This window comes from Rhinopithecus bieti, unplaced genomic scaffold (assembly GCF_001698545.2).
Source record: "Rhinopithecus bieti isolate Rb0 unplaced genomic scaffold, ASM169854v2 scaffold_12155, whole genome shotgun sequence".
In the NCBI taxonomy this organism is placed as follows: domain Eukaryota; kingdom Metazoa; phylum Chordata; class Mammalia; order Primates; family Cercopithecidae; genus Rhinopithecus; species Rhinopithecus bieti.
Window position 1 is genome coordinate 3891795 of NW_016807423.1, and position 13023 is coordinate 3904817.

A 13023-nucleotide genomic window follows, 5' to 3' on the forward strand; every position below is an offset into this window, starting at 1 on the left:
GGGGGAGGAGGGAGGGATTGCATTGGGGAGTTATACATGATATAAATGATGAATTGATGGGTGCTGACGAGTTGATGGGTGCAGCACACCAACATGGCATAAGTATACATATGTAACAAACCTGCACGTTATGCACATGTACCCTAGAACTTAAAGTATTAAAAAAAAAAAAACTCCATTAAAATTATTTAATTAAAAAAATTAAAAAAAATGAAAATAAAAACTATACTGTATGTCTGTGTGTATCTATGTGTGTGTATCTATGTGTGTATCTATATATATGATGTATATACATGTACATAAATGTATATGGTGTGTGTATATATGGTGTGTATTTTATACATATGTATGTATATAGTGTATGTGTATAGATATATACACACACACACCATAGACAGACATTAAACATCCAGAAAAAAAGATCATCTACAGAAAGACGATGCTGATAGCTAATTTCTTAACCACAGCAACAAAACAGAAGCCAAAAAAACACAATGGAATACGATCTATAATGTGTTGATAAAAATTGCATACCTGTTGAAACAATCTTTCAGAAGTGAGGATAAAATAAAGTCATTTTCAGACAAAAACTGGGAGAGTTTATTAATACATTATCAGTAAATGCAGAAGGAAAATGATCCCACCTGGAATATCTGATTTGTAAAGAGTGACCGTGGGCAAAGAGTTTGGTAAGTATGAGAGCAAATATAAATTAATGTTGTCTGTATAAAACCATAATTTAATTAATATTGGAAAGTCATATGATCTTTTTTATTTCTGTTTTTGAGACAGGGTCTTGTTTGGTTGCCCAGGCTGGAGTACAGTGGCATGATCTCGACTCCCTGCAACCTCCGCCTACCAGGTTCAAGCAATTCTCCTGCTTCAGCCTCTCGAGTAGCTGGGACTACAGGCACGTGCCACCACGACCAGCTGATTTTTGTATTTTTAGTAGAGATGGGGTTTCACTATATTGGCCAGGATGTCTCAATCTCTTGACCTCGTGATCTGCCCACCTCGGCCTCCCAAAGTGCTGGAATTACAGACGTGAGCAACCGCACCCGGCCAGATGTCCATTTTTATCACCCCTATTCAACACTGTCTGGAGGTGCTTACCAGCACAGGTAGCACAAGAAAAAGGAAGAAAACCATCGTTATTTGTAGATAATATGACAGTCTATACAGAAATCCCTGCATAATCTATAGACAAATCATTAGAATTAATAATAATTTACCAAATATGCTGGAAATAAACATTAATAAATAAGTCAACTGTATTTAATACAGTTTATTCCAACAGAATATTATGTGGTTGATAAATTTGACTTTATTAAAACTAATAATTTTTGTCCATCAAAAGATACTGTAAGGTGGGAGAAAAATGCCCCAAACTGGAAGAAATCATTTGCAAGACATATATATATCTGACAAATTATTGGTATACAGAATAGATAAATTGTGCACGTAAATCAATAAAACTGCCAAAAATTTCCCGCACAACAAACTATAAAAAACAAGTAAAAGACTTGAACAAGGCATTTAACATACGACTAAATAGGAATAGCCCATAAACATGTAAACAGATACTCATCATCATTAATGATAGCAAAATGCAAACGAAAACCACAATTCCTTTTCTCAACTACTGGATTAGCAAAAAATTAGGAAGTTGGACAATACCAAGGGTTGGCAGGGTTGTTGAGGAATGAGAACTCTTATGCACTCCTGGTGGGAGTGTAAATTGTTACTATCATATTACTCAGTAAGTTTAGTCCTGGCCGTGTATCCTAGAGAATTTGCACAAATAGATGAATGTATAAGCATGCAAGAATGTTAATAGTAGTATAGTTTGTAATAGCATATGATTGTTATTTCCCAAATGTCCCCAAACACTAGAGTGAGTACATATATTTGAGACATTATATTCATATGATGGAACACTACATAGCAATACAATGAACTTGGTTATATGTATCAAGATGCATGAATCTCAAAAGCATGATGTTGAACTGATGCAGCAGGACACAGAATACAGGGAGAAGCCCTAGAACTGGTAATATTCTATTTCCTATGTTGGTGGCTGGGTTCACAGATCTACATTCTATTGTAATTCTTTAAATATTACATATATGTAGGGTACATTCTTTCGTGTGTGTATGTCACAATAAAAGGTGTCAATGCAAAAAATGGGAAAATGGATTTGGTTGTTGAAATCATGAATATCATCAACAGGACCACTGTGAACAAAAATAAGGGCTGTAATGTTATACAAATGGTTATTTGCAACTGGGGATAAAGTTTACAGTGTCTTCATCATACATGGATTCAAAAGGTGATGTAATGAAGGTGGTGTGCTCAGGAAAACTGTCAGACAACTCTAAAAGGGGCTCTGGTAATGACAAAGGCAATGATATTGAAGACACCAAAAGACGGATTCTTAACATATTTTCCTGAAATTACAGTGAAAAAAGTACTTTTAAATTAACATTTTATATGTGATTTTAACTACGTATGCGTGACTGATTAATCTAGTTTCACAATACAAGTTGCCATTTATTTCCTCTATATTTATAATACTGCATATATATTCAAATTGGCCAAAATCTTTCTTTCCAATCATCATGCTGGGATCATGGGGTTATATGTGGCACATACCATTCCCGTATATGTCAGGATGGAAAGGGTTTTTACCTGGAATGAATTTTTGCCATTTCTGATCCACATTGTACTTCACACAGTGATTTCCTGAAGGAAATATAATGATCTGTTCATCGAAGTAGAAGATATTGTTGGCCACGTGGGATCGAAGACCAAAAACATGCAGCGTCTGAGCTACCACGGCCGACATGATCTCCCGCCAAAGAGTTCTGCTGAACCACCAAGGCAACCAAAGGCAGGCCGCTTCAGAGTGGAGAGCTGGTTTTGGCGCCCGCCACGCCTCCGGCCGGCCCGGGCGGCCCGCGCCCCGGCCCAGACACGGCCCGCCCAGTCACCCATGGACAGAGCAAACGCCCTCGCCCCGCCCCTTTGCCCTCCGCCTTCCCCCTCGCCCGCCCCTCCCCTTCCCCTCCCCGGGGTCCTCCTGCGCGCTACCCCATCCCCGCGGGCTCATTTTCTGCCTTTTCCTTTGTACCCTCACTGCTACCAGCTCCTTCTGGCGACCCCCAGGTACCCCCTCCCACCTTTCACTTCTCTCTGGGTCAGCAGACCACGCATGTATCCACAGGCACTACCTATGCGGATCCTAAGCAACCCGGGCACTTTCAAACGCCGTAGCGGTTCCTATAGCAACGACAAACCGGAAGTATGGTTTGCCGCCGGAAGCGGAAGTCCCAATCAAAAGTTGAGCAGTAGCTGTGAGTTGCTGGCCCTGGTGCGACTCGGTGGCACGTGGAGCCACGGCCTGGGAGTAGGGGGCTGAAGGCAGGCAGCGGCGGCCAGGGCCGCCCTCTGCTAGCCGCTTGGGTCTCGGATACCCCGCTTCTTCCTGTAGGTGTGGGACGTGCGTGCGGCGAGATGGACACTCCTCCGCTCTCGGATTCGGAGTCGGAATCCGATGAGTCTCTTGTCACAGACAGAGAGGTAAGTGTCAGCCGAGCTCGCGGGCTGGGCGTGGGAGAGGGGGTCTTACACCCCTGGGAATGACCGTGATTGTGTCCTGCAGTTGCAGGATGCGTTTTCCCGAGGGCTTCTGAAGCCAGGCCTCAATGTCGTGCTAGAGGGGCCGAAGAAGGCCGTGAACGACGTGGTGAGCGCGGGCACAGGGTCGGGGGTACTCGGACTTGGGATGCGCACCAGCCGCTGTTGGGCATGGGAGACCGATTCTTGTCCCAGGAAAGATGCACCCTGAGCCTTGCCAAGAGGGTCTATTACCTCTCTGCGTATTGGGGATTAGCGCTTTGTCCCTTCGCCTAACAGCCTGTGCTTGGGAAGGACAAACTCAGAGTCCCCTTCTTAAGAGCTCAATGTCTGGATTTCCTAGAATGGCCTGAAGCAGTGTTTGGCAGAATTCAAGCGGGATCTGGAATGGGTTGAAAGACTCGATGTGACACTGGGTCCGGTGCCGGAAATCGGTGGATCTGAGGCGCCAGCACCTCAAAACAAGGACCAGAAAGCTGTTGATCCAGAAGACGACTTCCAGCGAGAGATGAGTTTGTATGTTTTCAAATGTTGGAGAAGTTGAGGATCCTTGTGCAGGAGAGTGGGAAAGAGGGGAAATTAGTAAGCCTGCACCCAGAATAAGCTTAGGAGTAGGGAGAGCGGCTTCTTTTGACTAAGAATAGCTAGGAGCTTCTCGCTGTTTGAGAGGAGAGCTCCTTGGTCCACAGTCACGATTCAAAGTCCAGTTTATGGACTAATTTGAAATATTCATGTTAAAGCTTTTTGTGCATGCTTCAGTTAAAAAAAAAAAAACATTGCTTATGGGTGTTCTTGTGTGGAATTGCTTTAGCAATTACGTAAGAATCCATAATCGACATTAGTTTGTGTTAATGGGTACCTTTAGAGTAGTCATTCTCTTAAACTATTTTAGCAATACCCCTCCCCTTTTAAAACTGGTATATGTCTACATTTCTTTTAGATACTAAATCAGTGAGGTTTGGTGACAGTTTTTATTTGTTTGTTCTTGCTAATGGAGGTCAGATTTTGAGAGTCCTTCTGAGCTTGGATAACTCATGAGAGGCAGTGAAGAGGAACGCAAGGCCTCTCTCCTTCACCTCATTACACATTTTGTCCCACAATTCTCAGCTACCGCCAAGCCCAGGCCGCAGTGCTTGCAGTCTTACCCCGCCTCCATCAGCTCAAAGTCCCTACCAAGCGACCCACTGATTATTTTGCAGAAATGGCCAAGTCTGATCTGCAGATGCAGAAGGTAAGAAGTAGAAGTTTTCCTCTGGAAAGCCAAAACTTTGTACTTAAGTATATTCAGCTGGCTTAGAAAGATAGCTGTGAGCCCAATAATGGGGAGCCAGTTGTCAGAGGACAATTATTACCTCTTCCATAGATTGACTGCTTCAGAATCATGCCAGTTACCATCAATTAGATGCATATAAGAATGACATTTTTTCTAAAATCAGCAATTAAGGAGAGGAACAGTGCTGTGAGAAGTGTCCTTGAGGTGAAGATGGCCCATTGCATTTCCTAGCTGGCTTGGTCATGGCATGGTGTGCAGAGAAGACAGCATTCTTGTGTCCTTGCCACTGGTAGTGCTAGAACTTGTAGACAATTACTTTTCTCTGGACCTCAGTTTTCTCCTCTATAAAATGAGGGATTCTTAGATGGTTCAGATACAGTACAATTTAGAGTTGGGTAGAACTTGGACCTCATTTAACTTTGAAGGAGGGGATTGCCAGCATGTATTCCAAGATATACTCAGCCCTCCATAGCCATGGGTTCAGCATCTGTGGATTCAACCAACCTCAGATCAAAAATATTTGAGAAAAAAAATTGAAAATGTTGCAAAAAGAAAACTTGAATTTGCCATGTGCTGAGAACATTGAATCTGTGAGAATGACATGATGCATAGCATTGAATTCAGTATTATAAGTAATCTAGAGACTTTAAAGCAGTGGTCTGGCACCAGGGACCGATTTCGTGGATGACAATTTTTTTCATGAACTGGGGGAGGGGATAGTTTCGGGATGAAACTGTTCCACCTCCGATCATCAGGCATTAGATTCTCATAAGGAGCACACAACCTAAATCCTTTGCATGCTTAGTTCACAGTGGAATTCAGGCTCCTATGAGAATTTAATGCAGCCCCTGATCTGACAGGAGGTGGAGCTCAGGTGGTAACGCTTGCTTGCCTGCCACTCACTTCCTGCTGTGTGGCCTGGTTCCTAACAGGCCACAGATTCATAGCAGGTTCATGGCAGTCTGCGGCCCAGGAGTTGAGGTCCCTTGACTTTAAAGTATACTGGAGGCGAGTGTAGGTTATATGCAAACGCTACACCATTTTTATATAAGGGACTTGAGCATCTGTGGATTTTGATGTCTGTAGTGGGTCCTAGAACTAATCCTCTATGGATACTGAGGGATGAGTATGTTGAAATAGTACTCTGGGGTCTCAAACTGGATTTTAGGGAGCTTTTGTCATGGTAGTAGTTCACCTTCTCACTGTGAACTCTATACAAGGTCTCACTGACAACTTCTCATCCTTTAACTAAAATGTGTATGTTTGACTGAAAAGGCTAGGCACCTGATATCTGCATGGATTTTTATTGTGTATGTGTTATACTAGAAAAGGACACTGAGGCCGCATACTGGTTTCCAGCCTCAGTCTACTGACAGTAGAAATGGGGAGAAGTTTGTCTTCTTTCCTGGGCTTCAGATAGGCAGTTTGTAAAATGAAACAGACAGCACACTGGGAGTGGGAAGGTGACTTTCAATCTCTGGCTTCACTCTAACACTTTTGGTAAAGTGCTCAGCCTGTGGGCCCCATTGTCCTTAGGGGTTGGAATTGATGATTTACAAATTGCACAGTTTAAAGAACAGGGAATATCTGTTTCCTGCTCTAGTGTATCCTAAGTAGTGGTCATTCTAGATTCAAATAACATAAACTGACAGCATTTTGTGTTGTAGATTCGACAGAAGCTGCAGACTAAACAGGCTGCCATGGAGAGGTCTGAAAAGGCTAAACAACTGCGAGCACTTAGGAAATACGGGAAGAAGGTGAGAAGGAAAGTGTGCAGGGAAAAGGAAGAGGCGGAGTGTGTGTGTTTGATGAGATTGCCGTGGTCTGACATAGTCCCCTGAACTGAATGGAGCTGTGTGTTGATCGTGCTTTTACCGTCTCTCAGTGTATGTGCTGGTATTCATGAGCACAGTCTTCCCTGGACATGAATGCTTTCCCAGGAGTAGTATGGTGACTGCAGGCGAGCCAGTCACCTCTCTGGTCTTCAGTTTTCATATCTATGCACTGGGTCCAGATGAGTGGTTTCCAAACCTGACCTCACAGCCAGGGGAAGTTTTTCAAAACAGAATCCTAGACTTCAGAATCCCTGGGAATCTGTGTCTGTTTTCCCCCTTCCCCAAAAGCTTTCCAGGTGATTCTGAAATGCATCCTGGTTTGGGATTCACTGGCCTATGTGATAATCATGTCCCTGAAGAAATTATCCTAATGATTGTCATCCAATCTGAAAGATGGCCTGTGTGTTTGAACTGTGAATGTCTGAGTTCTAATGTAACACCAGATCAGGCATACCCTGAAACTTTTCTCGGTTTTCCTTTTTTATTTCATGGTCATCTAAGAAAGAAGATGATGGGTTTTAAAGTTAGGATTGTGGGAAGACATGAATGTGAGGAAGATTGGCGTGGGGGTTAAGACTTTGTCAACATTTGGACAGAAGCAGTTGTGATCTGGGTTACAGGACTCTTGTCCACATTCGGGGTCATTTCACTCATACATTCTCAGCAGAGTAAGAATAGGCTGGGATCCTGTCCTCTACAAAAGGCCTGCTGTGGATTTATTATTTCTTTGATCTGGAGGTGGATGGTTGAGATTCTCTCAAAGACACCAATAAGTAATTTAACATAACCAAAATTACCAAAAGCAAAGACAAACTCACTTGGGCCTTTTAGTTCACTGTTCCTAATTTAAGGACACATTGGGGAAGAGGTTGTCAACTGGGGTGAATTTGCTCCCCAGGAGTTTTCTATGACTGCCTGGTGATATTTTTAGTTGTCAAATTTGGGAGGGAGGGTACTACTGGCATCTAGTCGGTAGAGGGCAGGGGTGCTGCTAAATATCGTACAGTGCAGGACAGGGCCCTACACCCCAGCAAAGAATTATTCTCTCCACACTGTAGCAGTGTCAAGATTGAGAAACCCTCTGTTAGAGTATTATAAAGTGTCTCCTTTTATCCTTCAAACTTTTTTCTTTTCTTTTCCTGGGGACATTGTTTTTTTCTCTTCCTTTTGGTTACTTTCATGCCTAGTAACAGTGAGTTAAATAATCTGTCCAAATGTGATGTGAAAATTGATGTAGTCTTAAACATGATTTGCTTCAGTTTTGTAGGCAGGATTGTATAATAGGATGAGTGCTGGCTTTGGAGTCAAACAGCCTGGCTCATCTCAGCTGTGTACTTTTTCACCATGCAACTTGGGCAAGTTAACTTCTCTGTGCTTCAATTTAGGGGATAACACAAATTTCAACTTCACTGCATTGTTATAAGACAGATATATCTTCATCTATGAAGAATATACCTAGATCTGAGAATATACTTAGAGTCCCTAACACAGGTTTTGGCACATAGTAAATGTCAAAGGGTAGCGGCATTAATCATGGTGTTGCTCTTAAGACAATGTAGACACTGGAATAATGGTATGGAATAGCTGTAACAGTCCTTGTGTTCATATCACAGGTGCAAACGGAGGTTCTTCAGAAGAGACAGCAGGAGAAAGCACATATGATGAATGCTATTAAGAAGTATCAGAAAGGTTGGTACATCTCTCTGCTAGGGGAACAAGGGTAGCAGGTACTTTAGAGTTGATTTGAACACTTAGTGCTTTGGAGCCTTCTTGGTTGATGTGGACCTATCGGATCTAGGTTTTGGGAATGGTGTTGGAGAGCAGGATGTGACTGTTAAAATCAGTGTAGCAAATAATAGCCTCATATGGTGGTTTAAACTTTTCTTCTTAAAATACAGTGGTGCTGATCAAAATTACTTCTTTACTTACAGGCTTCTCTGATAAACTGGATTTCCTTGAGGGAGATCAGAAACCTCTGGCACAGCGCATGAAGGCAGGAGCCAAAGGCCAGCAGATGAAGAAGGGGTGAGAAGTGTTTTGGCATGGTTTCTTTGGATCCCGTGAGGTGTGAAGGGGCCACAGGTCACAAGGATGGCAGACATAGCACCTCCACCAGCACAGCCATAGAGTCCAGACAGTGCAGCTGCTGCCTGTGGCTGAGACCCCTAGCACTGTGTGATGGGCCCTTTTAGCCATGCCAGTCTTTGAAGAGTAAAAGAAGGTACTTTTTAAACTTGTGTTTTTTGGACAGAGTCTCAGTCTGTCACCCAGGCTATAGTGTAGTGGTACAGTCTTGGCTCACTGCAACCTCCGCCACCTGGGTTCAAGCGATTCTTGTGCCTTAGCCTCCTGAGTAATTGGAACTACAGGTGCCCGCCACCACATCCAGCTAATTTTTGTATTTTTAGTAGAGGTGGCGTTTCACCATGTTGGCCAGGCTGGTCTTGAACTCCTGGCCTCAAGTGATTCACCCACCTCAGCCTCCCAAAGTGCTGGGATTATAGGTGTGAACCACTGCACCCATCCCAAGAAGGTACTTTTAAATATGTGGCACCCTTTAAGTGAATGCCGAGTAAAAGTTGATTCCTCATCACACAGTGTGATGGTCGAGAGTTCAGACTTAGGGTTCAGATCCCGACTCTACCACTCAGTAGGAGGGCAGTTTTGAACAAGTTACCGTACCTTTCTAAATGCTAATTGCCTCATCTGCTAAGTTGAGGAAATAGTGCCTGCCTCATAGTATGAAGATTAAAAGAGAGAATGTGGGCTCTCATTGTTCTTTCTAGTCCACTTTTTTGCATACCTGGATACCAGGCCTAGGGGAAATGATCATTTCCATGTAAGATAGTAAGTGCTATGATAGAGGCATTTGGGGATTAGTACTGAGGCAGCTTTTATAAATACCTGACAGGGTCTGGGGATGGATTTCTGGAGGAGGGTTCGACTTGAGCATTGCTTGAAGCATGAGTAGAAATTAACCACGAGAATAGAAGAGAAGCTGGGTTTGGGAAGAAGTGAAAGCCTGAAAGAGCAAAGCCATCAAGATGTGAAATCTCAGGGGTTTGTGAGGAACAGTAAGCCCTTGGTGTCACTGGGAATACAGTGCAAAGCAAGGAGGGGTGCGATGTGGTTGGGGGGACCTGGGCTGTGGGTTTGCCTTGTTGAGGAGCTTGGGCTTTGTCTAGAAGGCAGTAGAGAGACTAAGTTGTAGGTTGTACTAATAACAATGAGCAGGTTATATTCATGTTTTTAAAAAGATTACAGTGGATTTTGTGTAAGTGACAGACTTGAGGCAAGCTGGGAAAATGACAAGGAGACTATTGCAAAAGTCCAGATGAGCAATGATAATAACCTGAAAGTGGCAACTGAGGGAGAAGAGAAGATGGATTGAAGAAACATTGAAGAGGTGAAATGAGCAGGACTTAGTAATTGACTTGGGTATAAAGAGTGAGAGAGAACCAAGGCTGACTCTCACATGTTTGACCTGTGGGTCTGGGTTGGTGGGAGCAGTGCCAGCCTCAAGTGAGGGCATATGTACAGCAAGTAGAGCCAGTCCAGGAGATGACATGAATTTGGAGATGCTGAATTCAAGATTCCTATTGGATGACCAGTTTCACATTTGAATGTTATTCCGTTTGAATGTTATTCGAATGCCTATAATTACATTTGAATGTTTACATTTGGATGTATTCATTTCATTACATTTGAATGTTACAAATGTAACATTAGATTTGGATGTGAACTGCATGTATTTACACTTGAGAGGAGTAGACACAACTGAGGGTGATTTAACAAGATTTGGTTAAAATAGAAAGCTTTCTTTTTTTTTTTTTTTTTGAGATAGAGTCTTGCTCCGCCACCCAGGCTGGAGTGCAGTGGTGTGATCTTGCTCACTGTAAGCTCCGCCTCCCGAGTTCACGCCATTCTCCTGCCTCAGCTCCTGAGTAGCTGGGACTACAGGCACCCGCCACCACGCCTGGCTAATTTTTTGTATTTTTTTTAGTAGAGACGGGGTTTCACTGTGTTAGCCAGGATGGTCTTGATCTCCTGACCTCATGATCCACCCGCCTCAGCCTCCCAAAGTGCTGGGATTACAGGCGTGAGCCACCGCCCCTGGCCTAAAATAGAAAGGTTTCTAAAGACAGCAGGAAGCCACATGATACATGTAGAGCCTTCCCTGCTTCTTGCTTTATTTTCCTGCCCTGGTGGTCAGAACTGTAAATAAACGAGCTAGATGAATTTGTCTAGAGAGGCTGCAGCATAGGATTGTGGGGCCAAGGATGAGATTCTGGGTTACAGACGTGCCTAAGGGGCTTTGCTTATAGAAAGAAAACTGAGAGCATTGCTGGGCCATCAAATTCATGAGGGTTTACAGTGCTGTGGGTGATGTCTAGGACCATTCTTTTCCAGGCCCAGTGCTAAACGACGGTATAAAAACCAGAAGTTTGGTTTTGGTGGAAAGAAGAAAGGCTCAAAGTGGAACACTCGGGAGAGCTATGATGATGTATCTAGCTTCCGGGCCAAGACAGCTCATGGCAGAGGCCTCAAGAGGCCTGGCAAGAAAGGATCAAATGTAAGTGAGCCCAGGTGTCTGGGTGAGGAGCAGGCTCAGCCTCCCCTCCCACTCCCAACCCTCCCCTCTCCCTTCAGTTATGTTCATCCTCACCTGGGGCAGAAGGCAAGCTGCTATGTGACCAGATGTGGTATATCTTTTTCTATAGAAGAGACCTGGAAAACGAACAAGAGAGAAGATGAAGAACAGAACGCACTAAACAGCATCTTTGAATACAAAGAACCAAGAAAAAGGAATGAAGACTCACAATTTCACAACACACTTTGATCCCTTCTGTTGGTGTCATGTTGTAAACATTTCTTTCAATAAACTAAAGAAAAATTATTAAAGGAACACATACCTTTGGTTAAATAGTCCAGACTAAAAGATTGAGAAGTTACTTTGCATTGCTGTCTATTGGTAATTTAGACATTGAGTTCAAATTGCCTTCATTTTGTGATAAATGATTTAACTGACACCTCCCTCATTTCTTATGTCTCATCCTTCTAAGTAGTTATATTACAATCAATCCCCGTAAAGCTCAATGCCCATATTTTACAGACGTGAGCCATCGTGATTTTGTTTGTGGTACAGCTTTTGGTTTTTCCTCCAGTTAATTTTCACCGTACATTCTTCTGCTTGCCTAATTTTCCTTTTGTATTCTTAGTTCTTTCCAGATCCTTTATCATCTTACCCACTTTATAATTTTTCTCCTACAACCTAGTTACGCCACACAACTGTCCCTTTTTTTCTAGACCTTCTAAGTTGGTGCCATTATTTCCAGAATCGCACATTTTCCCATCTTAGCATATGCCTTCTTTTGCTGTGTACCATTTTTTGGTATCTTACTAAGAAAGGGAAAATAAGAGGTAAACTTTTCATCTCCTTGCATTTCTGAAATTGCCTTTAATTTGGGCTGATAGGAATTTCCTCCTTAGAATTTTAGAATTTCACAGGCACTGTTTCTAAGTTGTATTTCAGTTCTGCTTTTGGGGGAGAGATTTCTTTGTTTCTTAAATTTTTTTTTTTTTTTTGGAAACACAGTCTCGCTCCATCGCTCAGGCTGGAGTGCAGTGACACAATCTCGGCTCACTGCAAACTCCACTTCCCGGGTTCAAGCGATTCTGCCTCAGCCTCCTAAGTAGCTGGGATTATGGGCACGCGCCACCACACCCAGCTAATTTTTGTATTTTTAGTAGAGACAGGGTTTCACCATGTTGGTCAGGCTGGTCTTGAAATCCTGACCTCAGGTGAACCACCTGCCTCTGCCTCCCAAAGTGCTGGGATTACAGGCATGAGCCACTGTGGCCGGTCTAAAATCATTTTATTGAATATGTATTTTAGCTTTCATTTCATTTATCCCCCAGGAGTTCCTTATTCTCGAATTGGTCATTTTTCATATCATTTTATTCTCTAGATGCAGTATCTTATATCTCTCAGGATATGATTATAATTCTAATTTTTTGATAGTTTCCCTCTGTTCCCTTCATTTTTTTTTTGCAGTTTTTGCTTTTTTTTTTTTTTTTTTTTTTTGAGACGGAGTCTCACTCTGTCGCCCAGGCTGGAGTGCAGTGGCCGGATCTCAGCTCACTGCAAGCTCCGCCTCCCGGGTTTACGCCATTCTCCTGCCTCAGCCTCCCAAGTAGCTGGGACTACAGGCACCCGCCAACTCGCCCGGCTAGTTTTTTGTATTTTTTAGTAGAGACGGGGTTTCGCCATGTTAGCTA

General features: G+C 43.1%; 2 protein-coding genes across 6 annotated transcripts in view; one reads left to right on the forward strand and one right to left on the reverse strand.

Moving 5' to 3' along the window:
* The window catches only part of CFAP57 (cilia and flagella associated protein 57), an 85929-nt gene extending 82626 nt beyond the window's left edge, over positions 1–3303 (reverse strand). For 3 of the 5 annotated variants that reach the window (XM_017881949.1, XM_017881947.1, XM_017881951.1), the window contains exons 1-2: positions 3180–3303; positions 2689–2864 (exon numbers count right to left, since the gene is read on the reverse strand). In XM_017881949.1, coding sequence (XP_017737438.1) covers positions 2689–2845 — 157 coding nt within the window. In that variant the 5' untranslated portion in view covers positions 2846–2864; positions 3180–3303. Of the gene's footprint in view, positions 1–2688; positions 2868–3179 lie in introns of all 5 variants that reach the window. The other 2 variants (XM_017881948.1, XM_017881950.1) reach the window with 2 other exon arrangements.
* On the forward strand, positions 3073–11772 carry EBNA1BP2 (EBNA1 binding protein 2). Its single transcript, XM_017881952.1, has 10 exons — positions 3073–3353; positions 3491–3579; positions 3662–3745; positions 3980–4152; positions 4744–4867; positions 6577–6666; positions 8358–8433; positions 8676–8769; positions 11155–11317; positions 11466–11772. Exons 1-10 carry the CDS (start codon positions 3212–3214, stop codon positions 11514–11516), a joined length of 1086 nt encoding a protein of 361 aa, XP_017737441.1. The 5' UTR covers positions 3073–3211; the 3' UTR covers positions 11517–11772.
* The last annotated feature ends 1251 nt before the right edge of the window (positions 11773–13023 follow it).

What these genes read in the sequence shown, in the direction of transcription:
- EBNA1BP2 (XM_017881952.1), top strand. Translation starts at nt 3,212, where the DNA reads ATGTATCCACAGGCACTACCTATGCGGATCCTAAGCAACCCGGGCACT. An exon ending in AGAAGGCCGTGAACGACGTG is followed by an intron (nt 3,746 to 3,979) that starts GTGAGCGCGGGC and finishes TGGATTTCCTAG; the next exon opens with AATGGCCTGAAGCAGTGTTT. An exon ending in TTAGGAAATACGGGAAGAAG is followed by an intron (nt 6,667 to 8,357) that starts GTGAGAAGGAAA and finishes TTCATATCACAG; the next exon opens with GTGCAAACGGAGGTTCTTCA.